This window comes from Papaver somniferum, chromosome 7, assembly GCF_003573695.1.
Source record: "Papaver somniferum cultivar HN1 chromosome 7, ASM357369v1, whole genome shotgun sequence".
Lineage (NCBI taxonomy): Eukaryota > Viridiplantae > Streptophyta > Magnoliopsida > Ranunculales > Papaveraceae > Papaver > Papaver somniferum.
Genome location: NC_039364.1, coordinates 58,915,295 through 58,937,293, shown reverse-complemented (window position 1 = coordinate 58,937,293; position 21,999 = coordinate 58,915,295). Strand labels below are relative to the sequence as shown.

General features: G+C 35.7%; 2 protein-coding genes across 2 annotated transcripts; both read right to left on the bottom strand.

Annotated features, from left to right (window-relative positions):
- Positions 1–575: 575 nt before the first annotated feature.
- Positions 576–1,847, bottom strand: LOC113297409 (protein EXORDIUM-like 2). Its single transcript, XM_026545860.1, has one exon. The coding sequence runs from the start codon at positions 1,840–1,842 to the stop codon at positions 877–879; it is 966 nt and encodes a 321-aa protein (XP_026401645.1). The 5' UTR covers positions 1,843–1,847; the 3' UTR covers positions 576–876.
- A 1,113-nt stretch (positions 1,848–2,960) lies between these two features.
- On the bottom strand, positions 2,961–5,109 carry LOC113297408 (amidophosphoribosyltransferase, chloroplastic-like). Its single transcript, XM_026545859.1, has one exon. The coding sequence runs from the start codon at positions 4,986–4,988 to the stop codon at positions 3,252–3,254; it is 1,737 nt and encodes a 578-aa protein (XP_026401644.1). The 5' UTR covers positions 4,989–5,109; the 3' UTR covers positions 2,961–3,251.
- Between the last annotated feature and the right edge of the window lie 16,890 nt (positions 5,110–21,999).

The window sequence follows — 21,999 nt, the reverse complement described above, 5'->3', positions numbered from 1 at the left end:
TCTAGGTCTTAACGTCATTTCCTGACCCTCTACAAAGCAAACAACTGTTGCACGCTCAAGTACCGAAGCTGAATACCGAACACTTGCTCACAGTGTTGCTGAGATTTTGTGAATTTGCTATCTTCTGAAAGATCTTCATTTCTCTTTACCAGGTATTCCTAAACTTGTTTGTGACAATATCAGCTCTATCTCGTTAGCTTTTAATCCTGTGATGCATTCTCGTATGAAGCATGTTCATTTAGACTACCATTTTATTCGTGAATTGGTTCAAACCAAGGCACTGGATATCTTTTATGTCAATACTTTGGACCAACTGGTAGACATATTCAGAAATGGTCTTCATGCTCCTAGATTTATCATGCTTCGATCCGAGCTTCAGGTAGTTGCACCACCCTCCAGCTTGCGGGGGCTAATAACCGAAATATAGTGGTGAAGGATAACAAGGACTGTGCATGACTGAGAATAAGAGTCACACATGTGTAAGGTACGTGTGATAAGCATCAGGGTTTAGTTTGTTAACTAAGTCAATAAATGAAGTGTTAATTACTTCATTAATACTGTAATGAAATTGTCTCTTCTCTGTAATGAAAATGAATTTAACTCTTATGATTGATACAATGTCACTAGGAGTGTCATTACTCAACAACGAACTTTACGATAATTTCTTTTTCTGCTCTACCCACTGGGGACGCTCATTTTGGTCGACTAAGAATCTGTATTTCCGCCTATGAATGTTGCATCTCTTGTTTTAACTCACTTTTGTTAAGAGTTCTTTTACCTTTATTACATTTTGTTTTTCAAAAGTTTCCTCACTGGATCTTGCTTACAGAAGACAACATTTGTATGCTTTGTTAGTTACATCAAGGAAGTAGCTTTTTACAATAGGGTCCAACATCGACGAGTATCAGGGCTCCAAATTGCAGGAAGCAAGAACTTCCGTCCCTTGACACCATGAGCATTGAAGCAACCACCAGTACCAGGTGACATTAGAACCTTACCTGTATAACCAGGAAACGACCCACTTCCAAACATACCAGGACAAGCCGTTACAGCCTCGAGTGGTCTCGTTAGTGGTCCGTCGAAAAACCCGTTGTTGTATGGGTTAGTAACAACGGCAGCCAAAGCCTGAGAAAGCCCTATAACCATCGCATCTGCACCAATATTCCCGTTTGGTGGTTGTAAAGGCAAAGTTTGTGGCCCGTAATCAGCTTTATGAAATGGCCATCCACACACACCAGGGCATTCGGTTTCTGGGCTTCCTACAACCACATATAAACGGGATGCTCGGCCTGCACCAAGTACCCCATGTTTAGAGCACCGACCATCGCATGTATCAACAACTGAAACATCTCTCGCCGCAAATATAACAGTAACAAAAGAGGATGCACCTCCGGTAGCTTGTTCAATTAGAGGTTGAATAAAATCTTCCGTCAATATTTTCCCAACAGAATAGTTTTTATCAGTTTTCTGTTTCGCAATCTTAACCCGGATAGGTCCACTACGAGCACCTGGATGAGCAGCAGATTGGTATCTTTCGACGGTTTTCCACCATTCGGAAACAGATGGATCTCCAACCCTAGGAGCGTTTAATGAACGTATGAAATCACGAAGGATATTTTTGGTGTCTCTAGCGAAACGGCCATACCACATAATGGCCAGGTTAACTTGACCGGTAAGCATGGGGCCATTGTGGTAAGTAAGAACCGAGTTTGTATTGGCGGGATGTGCTGCACGTGAGCCGAGAGGAAGAACAAGAAACAAAATAGCGATGAACAGAAGTGATTTGGTGATAGGAGAGAAAGCCATTGATGCTTTTGTCTTTCCTCGTGTTTCTGCTTGCATTAATTGTAATATTTATATGGTTTACATGATTCAACAATAGGAGAAATCAAATTTTAAGGTTTACCTTTGATTTAGCTGTAAATCCTCAAAAAATGTGGTGAGAAATGATGATGTTAGTTTGATAACAAGATGGACTTGTTAACTAAAAATATAGGCATATTTAGCGGATTCTCAACAACCTTCTGATAGTTGAAATGATTTCTTCCTTCCATATGAAACCCCTCCAACAGATAACTTCCATATTGGTGTGCACAAACAATTAAAACAAAAAAATGAACATAGTTGCGGCGTAGTAACTTTTATTTTTAACACAATCAGACAACAATGATTCTTTCTTTTAACTAGATTATGTAACTGGAAACAGTAAAAACATTAGAAACAGTAAACTTTGGGTACACTCTAATGTCTCCATTCGACGTAACTGAGAACCAAATCCTCAAAAATCCAAATAACTGCAAAATGAATAACCACCGGGAACGCTTTCCACTAACTACCGCATTACCATTATCCTGTGAAACAGACACCAAAACCAAAAGAGACTGCAAGACCAAGATGACGCATTTTGAAATGAATAAATTGAAACAACATTCTCTGCAGAATGACGGGATTCGTGGAAACTAGGGTACGCTATTACTACAGGACCACAATCGAGTGATCCTCTGACTGCAGAGTGACCCTGCGGTCGGAGGAAAGCATTACAAAAGCTGAAACAGGCGTTCAGGCTAAATTGAACTTGTATTTTGTCCACCAAATAATCAGTTTCAAGTCAGATATGCAAGAAAATATCTCATGTCCTATATTTTAGACAAGATAAAATTCACTCAAATGCCGTAAATCGCGGTATCATCACGAGACTAACAGTCAGGCGCAAAACCATAATAAATTCCCAGTTGACTCGTGCTATTGGCACTTAAAGAATAGGTTCTACAGATACCAGTGAAGAACTCTGCCACAGATTAGAAATTTCTATAAAGAGAAACTACATATTCACGTCGATTAACCACCATACCAACCAAAATCATTTAATCAATTTGAAAATTAGACAACAAGAAGATGAAAACAACAAACGAACAACTTAGATGACTAGTATATCATATATGATTAGAAGAAAAAAAAAAGAAAAGAAAAAAAAAGAGTAGATAATCCATTCATTAAACTAAAAGAAATAAAGTAGATATCTTCACGTGTATTACCACACGCCCTTTATCCATCAAACTAAAAGATACAACATCAACTGTGGGATTAACCTAATGCATTCATCTAAGGAGAGTATGGCATGCAATGAATATGCTTGAAAAATACCCAGTTCCTACAGACCACCTGTATTCTTCTAGTTTCACCGAATTAAACCAAACACGTTGCTATAGAAACAAAAAAAAACATTAAAAACCGAAAGAAATGAGGATTAATTAAACCTTAGTAGCTGTCTGATCTCTAGGCACTTGAACCCATCCTTCCTCGATAGTTTTTAAAGTTCCACTCACTCCATCATCGACGAAGTCACCAACTTTTTTCACTTTAACCTCCATGCTTGGTGGTTCAACAGGGTACTTCCCGGTGAAACAAGCGTAACAAAATGAAGATGAATCTTCTTTGAGTAAATTCTTCAAGCTATCAAACGGCAGAAAAGCAAGTGAATCAGATCCAATATACTTCCTAATTTCTTCAGTACTCAACCTATTTGAAATCAACTCTTCGGAACTTGGTGTATCAACTCCATAATAACAAGAAGCAACCATTGGTGGACTAGCAATTCTCATATGAACTTCTTTTGCTCCAGCTTCTTTCAGTAACCTAACAATTTTCGAAGAAGTTGTTCCTCTAACAATTGAATCATCCACAACAACAACTCTTTTACCTTCTATGACAGCCTTAACAGGTGCAAGTTTCAATTTCACTCCAAAATCTCGAATTCTCTGTGATGGTTCAATAAATGTTCTTCCAACATAATGTGATCTTATCAAACCTTGTTCAAATGGAACCCCGGCTTTTGCTGCATACCCTAGTGCAGCAACAACCCCGGAATCAGGGACTGCTATTACAACATCACAATCAACGGGAGCTTCTGTTGCTAAAATCTCACCAAATTCTTTTCTTGATTTATAAACTGACCGTCCAAAAACAATTGAATTTGGTTGAGAAAAATAAATATGCTCAAAGATACACGATTTTGGTTCAAAATGAGGCATTAAGCAAAGGGTTTGTATACCATCTTTATCAATAACAATCACTTCACCAGGATTAACTTCTCTCTCATATGTTGCTTCAATCAAATCTAAAGCACAAGTTTCGGAAGCAAAAACATAAGCACCATTACTTCTTCTGCCCATAACTAATGGACGAAACCCATGCGGGTCACGAACTGCAACTAACTTGTCTTCAGTAACAAACACCATTGAGTAAGCCCCTTCAAGTTGTTCACAAGCATTAACAATTCTAAGTAAAAACGGTCTAGCTTTTGAAATAGCAATTAAATGAAGAACAACTTCTGTATCAGAACTAGTATTAAAAATTGAACCATTTTCTTCAAGTTTAGCTCTTAGAGAACGATAGTTTACCAGATTTCCATTATGAGCCACACCAACAGAACCGAACCTGTAACCAGCAACAAAAGGTTGAACATTTTTAAGCATTGAAGAACCAGCAGTTGAATAACGCACATGACCAATTGCCGAATCACCAGGAAGTTGATTAAGTTTTGATTCATTAAAAACTTCAGAAACTAAACCAACCCCAGTAATTGATTTGAGTATGTTCTCATTAACTGTAACAATTCCAGCACCTTCTTGCCCTCGATGTTGAAGAGCATGAAGAGCCAAGTAACATAGTCTTGAAGCTTCTGGGTCACCATAAATACCTACAACACCACATTCTTCTCTTAATTTATCGTCAACATCATCATCATAAATCTGAACAGAGTGGGTTAAGTGATCATCTGAAGCGAAATCCGAAATGGGGTTTCTACTTTTGCATGAAATATTAATAGGGTTTTTAGTTGGAATGAAAGAAACTGATTGAAATGAATTTGGGGTTGTAAGATTGGGAGATTGGAAGGGTTTAAGCAGAGGGGCTTTGTGAAGATGCTGATGCTGATGAAGGTTTATTGTTGATGATGAAGAAAGGGATGAGAGATTTGTTGAAGCCATCGAATGAGGAGTAAGGATAACTCTCTAATGGAACAGATGAAGAAGGAGGAGGAAGAGAGAGGGAGAGTGAGGAGGGTTTCTGCGAGCCCTTCTTTCTCTTGAGGCTCTTTTGGGTTCTACAGCACTAAAAATAAAATGATTTTATTCCTATTTTAATTAAGAGGTCTTCAAGTCGGCGTGTGGAGGCCGTAGGCACTTGATTGTAGATGGGGCTTTTAGTAAAAGTCCTCAATTTCTACTGCTTTTGTAGAAAAGGCAGTTCATGTAGATCAGTGGAAAGAGTTTATATAGAATTTTATAATTTTATTCCTAAACCTTCGGTAAATTTTGCTATCTCAAATTTATTGTCAATATTAAATATATAAAAATTATATCTTGATTTATAGTTTATTAAATTATTAAAATCAAGTCTCGAACTAGGTATAGACAGGGTCGAGCCAAGATTTCTAAATTAGCGGTGCAAAAATCGGTGTTGGAGTATAATTCTTTTTAGGGGTGCAAAATAGCAAAATTTGGTTTGTAATAGCCTTTTGTCTTTAATTGGGCCTAAAATAGGCTTTGGAGCCAGTTGGGCAGGGGGTGCAAGTGCACACCCTTGCACTGGGCTGGCTCCGCCCCTAGGTATAGAAGTTGGTAGTTGAGAATCATATATCACCGAATACAACCGAAAACTGAAGATCGACGAATACGTTTGGAGAACTTCATCAACAAAAGAGGTATGTGAAGACTAAACCATTTTATTTACTCACATGCATTACCATTCTATCTTTATGAGATTATGTCGTATGACTTCTAGTAGATTTAGTATTGCAAAGAAGAAATTTCGATTCAAGATTGTCTTGTTAAATATCTCGAAATATGATTTAAGCAATGAATGTTCATTGGTCCTTAGCAATCTTAGTTCGAAACAACTTATTGTTCAAGAACTATTTTTGTATCATATGGATCATTTGAAAATTATCTAAGCAGTGATATTTATATCTATAGCAAATGGGAATATTTCATCATCAAAAGAGATTCTATTAGAATTACTGAAATATGGACTTATGGTAGGTTGGTGAACCATCTCGTATATCATGGATATCTGAAATTTCGGAATATAGGTAGGTTCGCGAACTGTAGAATTCTGAATGTGACAGTTCACGAACTGTGGTGATTTGAATTTGTAAAATAGCCAACGGTTCACGAACTATAAACATATGAGTTCGAGAATAATTGAACGGTTAACGAACCTAGTTCACGAAGTGTAGCGCCCTGAATTCACTAATTAGCTAACGATTCACAAACAATCCCAGCACGTATTAGAAGATGCTCAAAGACTATTTTTATAAATTATATGTTTAGCATTGTTATGACTCTCATAGATACTTCTAAAACGTCTTTGATCACTAAAACACCTTGTGTAGGTGCATCATATTTCAAGTCTTAAGTGTTTAATTGAACACAATATTGCTTACTAGTTCGAAAGGCATACTTGCCAAGAACTATCATAGTACACGGTTCTGGTACCCGAACCACAGTGTATATTCTTCTATGTGATTTCAAGACAAACTTCTCACATGCTTACTTGAAACCCTAACTAGAGTTTTATCTAAACAGAGAAATAGTTTGCTTGAATCTTAGGATATCTTAGCTTGACTTCTAAGCTCGGTCTTGAAAATCTATAAATAAAGAGACTGATCCAACTAGAAAATTCAATCACTGACACTTTTGTTTCCTAGTTGATTGCTAGAGTCGTCTTCTATTGACATAGGTTTCCTTTGAGAAACATAGTTAGGTCTACGACTGAAAGACTTTACTTAGGGGTTGGTAAAGCCAGATACGACTATCTTTAACTTGATAGTTCGTGTATCCTGATCTTGTTCTTCCTGTTATCGAGGTTTTGTAATCTCTTTCAGGAACAAGATAGATAGAAATCACAAAGTTCTCTTCGTCTCAGACTTTATGATTCCTTGAGATATATATCTGAAAACTATTCTTAATTTATTAGTTCACGGTTGTTATTGAAAGGTGGTTAATAATCCAGGCTTCTCAGCTAACTGAGTGTAAGTGTTCCAGATTTGTGAGGTTTGCTATCTTTATCTATTGCAAACAGATTTGCAAGCCTTGATCTATTCGATCGAAAGGGTAATCAAATAGGCTTATATGTTAGAGGCAGATTGGTATCAAAAGTATTTACTTAGGCTGAAACAACTCTTAGGTTGTAAAGGACGTCAGCTAAGGGAATCAATTGCGTCGAGCCTTACGAGGTTCGAGAGACGTAAGGAGCACGACTATTGCTGATTTGCTTGGAGGTTGAGTTAGGTCTCAAGTACATTCCAGTTTGAAGTCTGTTAGTAGGCTTGTGTCTGTAGCGACTTAATACAGTTTGGCGTTAAAATCTGGACGAGGTCCCGGGGTTTTTCTTCAGTTGCGGTTTCCTCGTTAACAAACCTTCTAGTGTCTTGTGTATTTTACTTTTTCGCATTATATCATTTATCTTTATAGTAAAAATAACACAAGTAGTACGTAATCAATTTTAGTAGATACGTCAATATTAATTGTGTCGATTATAAGACTCATTCTTGTAGAATTCGTATCCTGAAAGATAGATAACAAGTTTTTTACTTGGCAGAATTCCGATTTAATTATTTGGATATGACTAGATTCATCTTGGATATTGGTTTTTGAGATCGTCCAAGTACTCTTCTAAACAATTGATTTCACAGACTCTATTGTCTAAACTTTCTGATTGTGAAGAGATAGAGATACAAAACTCTATATACATATTGTCAAGGATTATTAAGTTGGTCTACTTACAATTGTATTATATTTTGTCCATGCATGTTGTTGAACGAAAAAGTTGGTGGTGTACTTGGCACCCTCTCTATTTCACTGTTATAGAGTTTACTAGTTGATTAGTGTTTTTAGGCAAAAAAATGTAATACCAACTTATTATAAAGTTTGCTAAATGATTAGTGTTTTTAGGTACAAAAACTACTACTAGCCGCTTAATAGAGTCCTTCCCACTCACATCATAACTTGATTTTCTGGATGCCTTTACTGTTATCCCATTGCATTGCATCTAAAAATTTATGCCTTCTGCTTGTCATCATTTAAGGACTTTATCCATCTCCATATAATTGTATCACAACCTCGTGCATCATTTTAAGTGTTGGTTTCAGGTTTCAACTCAGTATTTTTGTAAACAAGAGAAGCATAAAAATATAACCTTTAATAAGATTTATCTGGAGCTCTTCATTTCTGATCGGTTCCTTGATTAGCAACATGGGTGTTAGTGTTACAGTAAAACCTCTATATAAGAATACTACATATAGGAATAACCTTTGTATAAGGATCAAAAGCTTTAGTACCGACTTGGGTCAGTTATATTTAAGAATAAGCTCCATACTGGAATAAGTCATCTTGTGAGAATGTATCTCTATATAACAATAATTAACGTAATAATATAAATAATATGCGTCTTGTACACATATTAAAGTTTAAGATGAAAAGATTCTTATAACCATTTCGCAATATCCTTTTACTTCAAACTGGGATTTTATACCTTTTGTTTACACGACTTCATTTATCATGGATGCTTTTAAAGAGCTAAGTACATAGTTACCTTCACCTTTAATAAAAGAGGCTTCCCCAAAATTAAAAATTGACAACAAATTTTTATAGCTAATACACAGTGGAAACTCATTTGTGACTGAATGGACGATTATTTTAGGAGTAACCAACTACTAACAACAACAATGTTCAAAATGCAAAAATGGTTTATCATGATGTTATCATGAGAACTGATGCAAATAATATTAAATTCTAAATATAGTAATATGAGGATTGACGGACTTTTCTTTAAAACGTATTCACATTTTTGTTTCCATAGGACACAACAACACGTCATCAAAATAAACTGACATTTGACATGTTCTTCAATGAGAATTTTGTCAGAAAATGTCAAACAATACAATCTTTTATAATAGCACGATTTTTGAAAAAATTCATCCAGTTTTATATTAGTTCTTCTCTAAGCATGCCTAAAATGACCACAAGTCAAAAGTAAATAAAAAATGTTTCTTCATATTGACTATGTATGCCGTATTTAGCATGGATAATCATGTTGAAAAATCTTGAAATTTTCTTGTGTGTATGTACTATATTTTTGGAGCATTTCCAAAGAAATAATTTTCCTTTATAATGACTTATACTTTTTCAAGTGCAGTGGCTTCAAGAAGAACGCTATACTCTGTTAATTTAATTGTGCACTAAAACATTTTAAAAATCAATCATGGACGCTAAGAGTAATTAAGATAAGCGACGACATGATTAAAACTCCAAATAAACTTGTATACTTAATCAAGCCTCGTGTCCAAAATATTAAATTAATCCCTAATTAAATATAGCCTAGCTATATTAAAACCATGGAGTTTATGTTCTGAACAAATAAATTTGAAGAATTAAAACATCAAATCGAGCAAGAATTCGATTTAAAAATTAAAAAAGAAATTGATATTGTTCGCGAAAATGATTTTTTCTTTGTCGTCAAAAAGTTCGCAGTTGATGTTCTGGAAAATACATTTAACTGGTAGTAGTGGGTGGTCGTTTAGGCATTTTGTTGAATACCTTCTGTGCATGAGCTTGTGATAATGAGATTTTAACTATTTGTGTTTTTGCAATATTTATAGCTTCTTCTTACCTTCAAAATTCTCGTTGGATAATTACCCAATAATTCTAACCATACACAATAATACTAAATCTTCATCAATCCATACCCAGTCATCCAAAGAACCAGCGGCACAAAGCTTTATTGTCAATTGGTTTAACGACATGAAACTTACCCCAAATCCCTGTTTTTATGCTTAAAACTTGAGTCAGGAACAAAACCGAACTCAAAATATCTCATCTCATATGAATAGTTTCTTACCGTCCCAACTTCCAAAACTCTCATAATCTTTTGTATGAAGCCTCATAAAACCATGATAGCAACAAAAATCTCAAGTTGTTTTTTCACTCAAAAACACTGCTCAAATACAACTCAAAATCATCACAAACTTGAGCTCATTATTTTATTATATTTTGGATTCAGGGTTCTTGAATTCAAAAACTCAAGTTTTCTTTTGATGGTTATACAATATATGACCACAAAATGTATGAGAGTTATGCCAGTTCTTGAACCAATTTTCCAGTTATGAAAACTCGTTTGAAATCCCAAAACCCTCAAAGTCCTGATTTATTTCCATCTCAGTATCGAAATTCTCTAAAATCCTTTGCAAGTGCTTATCGTGATCATGGTTTAGCCACCGATAAAAGTCTAGTTGAATCACCTGAAAGTAAACTCGAAAGAAGAACTGGTCGCGACACAAACAAAAAAGGATGAACTGGTTGTTAGGTTGAAAATTGAGTTTAGCGTCTGCCTATAGATATATAATATTTTCCCTAGGAATAAATCTTTGGTGGACCTATAGAACATGATTGTCCCCTACAATGTATTATAGAAAATAAGAATTGCCTTATGCAATTCTGTTATTTATTCATAAGCTAATGTATGTATGCATAATCTTTTAGAAAGAACAGTGGTTCCTTGAAATTAGTACTCATTTGAGACACATCAGACCCTTGCATCCTTGCTACGCCTTGATTCTACCAACACTAAAGTTTCCAAGCAATGCCTTGACCCTCTAGTTTCACATGACTTTAATATATCAATAAAATATAAAAGAAACTTAATATATAGAATTATAATATAAATTGAAAAAGCGGTGGTCTAACAACCACACTAAATACAGTAAAAACTCCATATATTAATAGACTTGGGACTTCACAAAATTATTAATATATGGATTTTATTTATATAGAGAGGTATACCAAAAAAAAATGCTTGACAAGAAGCTTTAAACATGCTTGACAAGTTGGAAATATTTTAGCTTCAACAAGAAGGTGCACATAATAACGAGGTCTTAAGCATATGTAAATCAAAAGATGCGATAACAATCTAAAAAATTACATCATTTTCTCAAATAACTATAAATACATATTTTTCCCTATATTAAATTTTGGTGTAACAAGATCTATAATTTTCCGATTATGTCTATTATATTAATATATGGAGGTAAATTCCTTATGGTGGGACTAGAAAAATCTATTAATATTAAAATGTGGAGTTTATCACTATTTATAACTTTCCCAAGTTGGGACCATGATTTTTTATTAATATATAGAGTTTATTAATATATGGAGTATCAATATATGGAGTTTTTACTGTATTTCGTTTAGGAAATCTGTATGGAATAACTCCAAAATACTTCAAAGAGAATCAACTAGACAGTCAGACTCAATCAAGGAAAATACATCCAAGAGTTATATCTCTGTTTCTCAATGTAATCGGCAAATCAAACAGATAAAAATCCACGAGCCTGATTATTATGAAAAACAACTTGAACGGTACTAAAGACCAATATTCAAGTGACAATCAATATATATCAACAACCAAAGGTTGGATTATCTAATTGATTGAACTACGCACATCCTGTGATATTTCAATTATATAGAAAATATAAAGCGGAAAAGAAATATAATAGACACCATAAATTTTGTTAACGAGGAAACCGCAAATGCAGAAAAACCCCGGGACCTAGTCCGGATTTAAACACCACACTGTATTAAGCCGCTACAAACTCTAGCCCACTACAAGTAACTTCAGACTGGAATGTAGTTGAGCCCTAACCAATCTCACACTGATTAAGGTGCAGTCACGTTCCTTACGCCTCTGAATCCCAGTAGAAATGTACACACTAGATTCCCTTAGCTGATCTCACCCACAACTAAGAGTTGCTACGACCCAAAGTCGAAGACTTGATAAACAAATCTGTCTCACAGAAAAGTCTAATGCATAGTTAAATTTATCTCCCACAGAAATACGTACGAGTTTTTGTTCCGTCTTTTGATAAATCAAGGTGAACATGAACCAACTGATACACCGTATTTATATTCCCGAAGAACAGCCTAGTAATATCAATCACCTTATAATGATCTTGACCGTATGGAAGCGGAACAAGATATTGTGGAATCACAAACGATGAGACGAAGATGTTTGTGACTACTTTTTATCTTACCTATCGGAGATTGAATCTCGAGCAAATCTTAGAGAAGATAGTACTCAATACGATAGAACAAAGTAAGATCAGAACACACAACTACAGAGAAAATAGTTGGGTCTGGCTTCAGAATCCCAATTAAGTCTTTAATTCATTAGCATATAATGGTTTTAGAAAAACCTAGGTTAAAGGAGAATCGACTCTAGTCGCAACTAGTATCACACATGAGGTGTAGGGATTAGGTTTCCTAGTTGCTGGAGTTCTCCCTTATATAGTCTTCAAATTAGGGTTTGCAATCAATGTTACCTTAGTAACATAGCATTCAATATTCACCGTTAGATGAAAACCTGATTAGATTCAAGCTAATATCTTTCAACTGTTAGATCGAACTTAGCTTGTTACACACAAATAAAATGTGACTTTATTTAGTCATGGGTAACCGTACCTAAACATGTACACTTAGTTGGCTCAACAATAGTTAACCGAAGTTAGCCATATGAACACTTTCATATCAACCTTGTTCATATTAATCACAACTAGTTCAAATGACTCAAATGAAACTAGTTATAGAGTTGTTCAATTGTTTATATTCTCATAGAAGTATACAAGACACAATTGGAGAAAAATCGATTTTGATTCACTCGAATCAATTCATGAACATTATAGCCACGGTTTGCAAAAGATTGCATTCCTTATTATATAAATGTATTTGTTCATGAACAAATCGATTTTAGAACTTGACTCACTCAAGTATGCAAACGGGTAGGCATACCTAAGTAGACGAACTTGGTCTGGGTTCGCCAGTATGCGAACGGGTACGCATACTGTCGTACATGATCAAACTCAGTTGAATTCCCGGACTTGAACTGTTAAGCTTGTACGCATACGGGTATGCATACTAAGTTCTTGGACTTCAACTATCAAACCAGTACGCATACGGGTATGCATACTATGGTTCCCGGACTTAGAATAACTTGCAACAGTTAGCATACAAGTACGCATACTGTGTTATATTCGATCAATGGTTAATTGTTCTAAACTCCATTTTAATCATTGAAACATTTTTGGAAGACATGAATAACTGTCTCACACAAACTATTAGCTTCAAATCAATTTTCAAGTGATTAATAGATGAATACGAAACATTCTGAGTTTACATCAAATGACTGTCTCACACAAATCACGTAAGATGTTACCAGGCGATTTTCACATGATCATCTTTTGACTTTCGTCAAGAATAAAGATGAACTTGGTTAAAGAGAAAGCTTACCAACACATATTTCGAGAAATATGTAAGCGAGTTAAACTCAGCTCGAAATATTAAATGTGTATAAAATAAAGTTTATATAGCTATACGACTTTTGTCTCAATAGGAGATAAAATAAAAATAGACTTCTGAGTGATAGATGAGTTCAAGTCTCCACATACCTTTTGTTGATGAAGTTCCACAATCTATCGTTAGTAGTTCCTCGTCTTCAATCGATGAACGTTGTGAAGTCTAAAGCTCAACTACACATTCTATCCTAATCCGGTACATAGCTATAAGTAGACTAGAAATCAAGACTTATAGTTTTGGCAAATAAACTTGACAAACAAGCTTGAGATAGCAACGCTTGCGAGTTCGACCGAGCAGTGCTCTAACAATCTCCCCCTTTGTCAATAGTAGTGACAAAACTATCAATACAAATGGATTACAAAATAAATAAATAGCTTCTCATCCAAATGCTTGATTTCCTTGGTTCTTCAACATTACTCGAAATCTTCGTCACTTCCAAGTACTCCAGTGATTCTGAACATGTTCAACTCAGCATCCTAATTGTTGAAGATTGGTAGCCATAACAATAATTCCACAAGATTGTTTGTTTATTGTTATACAATGTCATAGTATTATTACACAACATCAAAGTTCAATTGTATCACAACTTTGAAAATAATACTAAAGTGAAATGTATCACTCTCCCTTAGTCAATACTTCATCTCACAATGAAAACCACTCCCCCTTACATAATGATCCGTAAACCATATGTATTTGTAGTGTGAACTACACAATAATTCTCCCACTTTTTGTCAATATAAATTGGCAAAGGTACGAAAACTAGCGGGGTCATAATGAAATTCTCATAGAGATACTTCATGAATAAAATAGAACATATCAACTTTGTTTCGATGATTTCACATAGTCGAAACTTAGTGTATTCATGAAGGAGTTTATAAAGATACAAGAAAACTCCTACAATATTCCATAGCCGCACTCCCCATAAAGATTTGACAATTAAGCACAAGTTAAATTAAGAACTCTCCCCCATAAAATGTCATTCCCGGAAGAACAACAAGAGCGACCTTACTTTTGGAAGAAAATAAGGATTTCTTTGGACATTTTGATACTAAACAGAAACAAACTACTACTACTAGAAACAAATGAGGAATTGAAACAACACTTCACTGAAACTTCAAGCTTTTATTTCCCAAAAGATATTGATAGATCCAGCGGCAATACATCAGCGAGAAGTCTAATGAACCAAAACAACACCAATAGACAGCCGTAAGTGTTGAAACGTAGCAGTATCTAGAGGTTTGGTGAGAATATCAACCAACTGTTGTTCGGAAGGCACAAATTCCATACTAATGATACCATTTTCATAGAGATATCTGATAAAATGATTCATAATATCGATGTGCTTAGTTCTTGAGTGCTCATCAGGATTCTCAGTGATACGAATCGCGCTAGAGTTATCACAAAACACTTTCATTATTCCAGTGTCAATTCCATAATAAACGAGCATTTGTTTCATCCATAGAAGTTGAGTACAACATGATCCTGCAGCAATGTATTCTGCTTCACATGTTGAGAGAGATTGTGAATTTTGTTTCTTGCTATGCCAAGCCACAAGATTCAATCCTACATAGTAGAAACCTCCAGATCTACTCTTTCTGTCTTCCACACATCCTGTCCAATCAGTGTCTGAATAGGCAGTAAGATCAGTGTTCGTATCAAAAGTATAAGAAAGACCATACCCGATAGTGTGTTGAATGTATCGCATGATCCTTTGTGCAGCTGCAAGATGAGACTCCTTTGGATTAGCCTGAAATCTAACACAACAACCAACACTAAAAGCAATATCAGGTCTAGTAGTTGTGAGATATAAAAGGCTTCCAATGATAGATCGACAAATTTTTTGATCCACACTCACTCCTTTCTCATCTCGATGTAGTTTACCAGTGGTGAGCATAGGAGTCAGTTTTGGATTGACTTATCAAGACCGAACCGTGTCACAATATCCTTAGCATATTTTTCTTGAGATAAGTAACTTCCATCCTTATGTTGTTGAATTTGTAATCCTAAAAAGAATTTTAATTCACCAACATTGCTCATTTCAAACTCCTTACCAAGAGAGACTTGAAAATCTTATGCAAGTTTCTCAGATGTTGATTCATAGATGATATCATCTATATGCACTTGAGCAATGACAACATCTTTCCCACTCTATTTGGTAAACAATATTTTATCAGCTCCATCTCTCGAAAAAACTTTCATAAGAAGAGAAATAGTTATTTTTTCGAACCAGGCAAGAGGTGCTTGTTTTAACCCATATAATGCCCGTGAATTCGGGATTTTCAAATCCCTTAGGTTGAGTGACATAGACCTCTTACTTTAAATTTCCGTTTGGGAACGCGGATTTTATGTCCATTTGAAACAGCTTAACCTTAAGAAAACAAGCATGAGCTAATAACAAACGAATGGACTCAAGGCGTGCCACATGAGCAAAGGTTTCGTCAAAGTCGATACCTTCAATCTGTGAATATCCCTGAGCGATAAGTCTGGCTTTATTTTTGACAATGGTGCCAAATTCATCAGACTTGTTCTTGAATATCCATTTGGTATTGGAGGAACAAGGTACAAGCTCTCATACATCTTGTCTTTCAAATTAATTTAACTCTTCATGCATTCCATTCACCCAAAAGGGATCACTAAGAGCTTCATCAATATTTTTCGGTTCTACTTGCGATACCAAACAACCAAAATTGCAAATATTTTGAAGTTGTCCTCTCGTCTTAGCTGTAGAATCATTTCCTCCAATAATATTGTTAGTATCATGATTCCTTTGAACCCAGAGGTGTCGAGGAGGAGCACGTTTTTGTTCAACAGGAATAGCCTGGTTAGGGCTTTTCTCCTCGTCACTAAAAATGTCAGGATCAACAACTGTTGGAACAACTTGTACTGATTCTGGAATTTCCTTGACTTTCTCAATTGTCTCTGTTGGAGGCAATTCAGCAGGAGAGCTATCATGACGAAATTTTCTCATATCATCGATGATGACATTTGCAGATTCCATCATAACTTGGGTTCTGAGATTAAAAACTCGAAAACCATGACTATCAGATGCATAGCCAAGAAATATACCTTCATCGCTTTTAGAATCAAATTTCCCTTTTTGTTCTCGATTTTTCGGAATGTAACACTTACTTCCAAACACTCTGAGATAGTGTGGATTGGGTTTCTCACCGTACCACAACTCATAAGGAGTATTTTGGGTTCTTGAACGTAGGTAGACACGGTTGATCAAATAGCCTGCTGTGAAAACAGCTTGTCCCCAAAACTTCAACGGTAAGTTTTTATTATAGAGCATTACCCTTGCCATTTCCTGAATGTTTTCATTCTTCCTTTCTGCAACTCCATTTGCTTGTGGAGTAATGGGTGGTGAGTATTGTTGAATAATCCCCAGTTTGTCATAAAATTCAAACACCTTAGTGTCTTCGAATTCAGTTCCACGATCACTTCTAATTTTCTTTAGTTTACCCCCTTGTTCATTCTGGATTCTCTTAACAGTAATCTTAAAATTATCAAGGGTTTCATTCTTATGAGCTAAAAAAGCCACCCAAGTGAATCTGGTGTAACCATCTGCCATAACTAAAGCATACTTCTTCCCAGCAACAGTAGGTTGTTGAATGGGGCCGAAGAGATTCATATGAATTAAACCAAGTGGAGGTTTAGCGAGAATATCTAGAGATGATTTATGTGGAACTTTCATTTGTTTACCATTTTTACAGGCACCACAGACACCCTCAATCTTGGCATTCATTTTGGGAACACCTCTAACAAGTTCTTTGTTGATGATCTTAGTTAGAAGGCGATAATTGATGTGACTAAAACGTTCATGCCAAAGATGAGTGGATTCCACCTTAGTCAAATTGCAACAATTTCTAGACTGAGTATCTAAAAGATAACAGTTATTTTTACCACGAGTTACCTGAAAAATTACTTTTCCAGTTTTGTCTACAATGTCACATCCATTCGCATTGAAAACAACCTTATAGCATTTGTCACAAATTTAACTAACAAAGATAAGATTAGCAGTCATACCTTTAACATATACTACATCATGGACTTCAGGAACGCCAGGCAGTTTGATCGTCCCCTTTCTTGCTCATGTAGCAACAACTCCCATCTCCGAAGGTTACTGGACCTCCTTCAAAATTGCTTGAATTCACAAACCACGAAAGGTCTCCAGTCATGTGTCGGCTATATCCACTATCAAGGAACCATTGAAAGGGTGATGTTGATTTTAGAGCAAAATCTCCCATACCAACACTACTAACCCGATTGGATTTTCTTGTTAGATTTGTACACCTTTTGAGATAAGAAAACAGTTGTTCGGCTTTCTTGTGAAGATCACTAGCAACCTTTAAACTTTTCTTGAAAGATATACACGTATGTTGAAAATGATTATGAGAACCACAAAACATACATAAACCAACATCTTTAAACTCATCTGAGAGGTTCTGAGTCGCATCAGGTTTCACAAAGCCTAAACCTCGCTTATCTCCCGACTTTCGACAATTCTTCATGGAAGAATTAAAGGAGTGATTCATATCCATAGAAGTAACTTTGACATAATTCAAATCCTTATAAGTTACAATGTCTGCAACAAGATCAGAATTGATCCAGATTTGTTCATCCAACTTCTTTTGGAGATTAACTAGCTCTTCAGAACGTTCTCGAAGATCAGAGTTTTTGATATAAATTTCGCAATGAAGACCATCAATTTTCCTTATCCATCGTTGTTTTTCTCGACAAAGATTTTTGATGATTTTTTTCTAGATCAAAGCCTCAACCTCATCGATGGTTTCTAGAACACACTCGGAGTTGAGTAGATCTAATTTTGGTGAAGCGTTTATAGAGACTTTACTATCCATAGAGTCAGATTGCTACAAACACATAATTATGAGGTCTTAAACGTGTTTGCCTGCTATGATACCAATTTAAAAATCGGGGGTCTAACAACCACACCCAATATTTCGTTTAGGCAATCTGTATGGACTAACTCCAATATACTTCCAAGAGAATCAGCTAGACAGTCAGACTCAATCAAGAAAAATACATCCAAGAGTTACATCTCTGTTTCTCAATGTAATCAGCAAATCAAACAGATAGAAATCCGTGAGCCTGATTATTATGAGAAACAACTTGAACGGTACCAAAGACCAATGTTCAAGTGCCAATCAATTTATATCAACAACCAAAGGTTGGATTATATAATTGATTGAACTACGCACAACCTGTGATATTTCAATTATATAGAACATATAATGCTGAAAAGAAATAACACAGACACCAGAAATTTTGTTAACGAGGAAACTGCAAATGCAGAAAACCCCCGGGACTAGTCCAGATTTGAACACCACATTGTATTAAGCTGCTACAGACTCTAGCCTACTACAAGTTAACTTCGGACTGGAATGTGGTTGAGCCCTAACCAATCTCACATTGATTAAGGTACAGTCGCATTCCTTACGCCTCTGATCCCAACAGGACTCTACGCACTTGATTTTCTTAGCTAATCTCACCCACAACTAAGAGTTGCTACGACCCAAAGTCGAAGACTTGATAAACAAATTTGTCTCACACAGAAAAGTCTATTGAATAGATAAATCTGTCTCCCACGGAAATACCTACGAGTTTTTGTTCCGTATTTTGATAAATCAAGGTAACATGAACCAATTGATACACCAGACTTTTATTCCCGAAGAACAACCTAGTAATATCATTCCCCTCTCAATGATCTTAACCGTATGGAAGCGAAACAAGATATTGTGGAATCACAAACGATGAGACGAAGATGTTTGTGACTACTTTTTATCTTACCCATCGGAGATTGAATCTCGAGCAAATCTTAGAGAAGATAGTACTCAATACGATAGAACAAAGTAAGATCAGAACGCGCAACTATAGAGAAAATAGTTGGGCATGGCTTCAGAATCCCAATTAAGTCTTTAAGTCGTTAACCTATAATGGTTTTAAAAAAACCTAGGTTAAAGGAGAATCGACTCTATTCGCAACTAGTATCGCACAAGAGGTGTGGAGATTAAGTTTCCCAGTTTCTAGAGTTCTCCTTTATATAGTCTTCAAATCAGGGTTTGCAATCAATGTTACCTTGGTAACAAAGCATTCAATATTCACCGTTACATGAAAACCTGATTAGATTCAAGCTAATATCTTTCAACCGTTAGATCGAATTTAGCTTGTTACACACAAATGAAATGTGACTTCATTTAGATATGGGTAACCGTACCTAAACGTGTACACTTAGTTGTCTCAACAATAGTTAACCAAAGTTAGCCATATGAACACTTTCATATCAACCTTGTTCATCTTAATCACAACTAGTTCAAATGACCCAAATGAAACTAGTTATAGAGTTGTTCAATTGTTTATATTCTCATAGAAGTATAAAAGACACAATTGGAGCAAAATCTATTTTGATTCACTCGAATCAATTCATGAACATTATATCCACGATTTGCAAAAGATCGCATTCCTTATTATATAAATATATTTATTCATGAACAAATCGATTTTAGAACTTAGCCCACTCAAGTATGCAAATGGGTACGCATACCTAAATAGTCGGACTTGGTCTGGGTTCTCCAATATGCGAACGGCTACGCATACTATCGTACATGACCAAACTCAGTTGAATTCTCGGACTTGAACTATTAAGCCGGTACGCTTACGGATATGCATACTAAGTTCCAGGACTTCAACTATCAAACCAGTACGCATACGGGTATGCATACTATGGTTCCCGGACTTGGAATAACTTGCAACAGTTAGCATACAAGTACGCATATTGTGCTATATCCAATCAATGGTTAATCGTTCTGAAAAAGCGGGGGTCTAACAACCACACCCAATATTTCGATTAGCAATCTGTATGGACTAACTCAAATATACTTTCACTAGATAGTCAAACTCAATCTAGAGAAAAGTATATTGAGGAGTTAATATCTCTCTCACTTGATTTGATCTTTACTCGAGAAAATAAGAATTTGCGAGTCTTTATCGAATATAAGGATAATAAACTTGGATGGTACCAAAGACCAATATCCAAGGATCAATCAATTTCCAATCAACAACCAAAGGTTGGATTTCACAATTGATCGATACAATGCACAACCTGTGATATTTCAATTATATAACAAAATATAATGCGGAATAGAAATAACACAGACACCGGAAATTTTATTAACGAGGAAGCCGCAAATGCAGAAAAACCCCGGGACCTAGTCCATCTTGAACACCACACTGTATTAAGACGCTACAGACACTAGCCTACTACAAACTAACTTCGGTCTGGACTGTAGTTGAACCCTAATCAATATCACACTGATTAAAGGTACAGTTGCGCTCCTTACGTCTCTGATCCCAGCAGGATACTACGCACTTGATTCTCTTAGCTGATCTCACCCACAACCAAGAGTTTCTACGACCCAAAGTCGAAGACTTCAATAAACAAATTTGTATCACACAGAAAAGTCTACGATGATAGATAAATCTGTCTCCCACAGATAAACCTAAGAGTTTCGTTCCGTCTTTTGATAAATCAAGGTGAACAGGAACCAATTGATAAACCAGACTTATATTCCCGAAGAACAACCTAGTATTATCAATCACCTCACAATAATCAAAATCGTATGGTAGCGAAACTAGATATTGTGGAATCACAAACAATGAGACGAAGATGTTTGTGATTTCTTTTTATCTTTCCCTATCGAAAATATAATCTCAAGTCAATTAATTCAATTGAACTCGTACATAGAAAATGAAAAGATCAGATCGCTCAACTACAAGAGAAGTAGTTTCGTATGGCTTCACAATCCCAACGAAGTCTTTAAGTCGTTAACCGATAGGGTCTCGAGAAGAAACCTACGGTTAAAGGAGAATCAACTCTAGCAAAACCAACTAGTATCACATAGGAGGTGTGGGGATTAGTTTTTCCAGTTGCTAGACGTCTTCCTTATATAGTTTTCAAATCAGGGTTTGCAATCTTAGTTACCTTGGTAACAAAGCATTCAATATTCACCGTTAGATGAAAAACCTGACTTATCCAAGCTAATATATTTCAACCGTTAGATCGAAACTTAGATTGTCTCACACAAATGAAATGTATTCATTTAGGTTTGAGTAACCGTACCTAAACGTGTACATTGGGTTGGTTCACAAATAGTTAACCAATAGTAAGCCATATGAGCACTTTCATATTAACCGTATTCATCTTTCTCATAACTAGTTCAAATAATTCATAAGAACTAGTTCAAGAGTTGTTCAATTTCTTGGGTCTTTATTCCTAGACACAATTGAAACAAAATCGGTTTGATTCACTTGAATCAATTCATGAAAAATATATCCACGGTTTGCAAAGATTGCATTCCTTATAATTTATTGTTTTAAGTTCATGAACTACCGATTTGAGAATTAACCAGCTTGGGTACACGTATGGGTATGCGTACCTTAGCTACCGGATTTAAGTTTACAAACTCAGCAGAAATTTTCGGTTCGAAAACTTTTGTGGATACGCGTACGGGTATGCGTACCTAAGGTGACTGGTTTTTAGTTTGCAAACTTCACAAACTACAACAGAAATTTTCGG

Bases quoted from the DNA above. Each gene is read 5' to 3' on its own strand.
- LOC113297408 (XM_026545859.1), bottom strand. From the start codon at position 4,988: ATGGCTTCAACAAATCTCTCATCCCTTTCTTCATCATCAACAATAAAC.
- LOC113297409 (XM_026545860.1), bottom strand. From the start codon at position 1,842: ATGCAAGCAGAAACACGAGGAAAGACAAAAGCATCAATGGCTTTCTCT.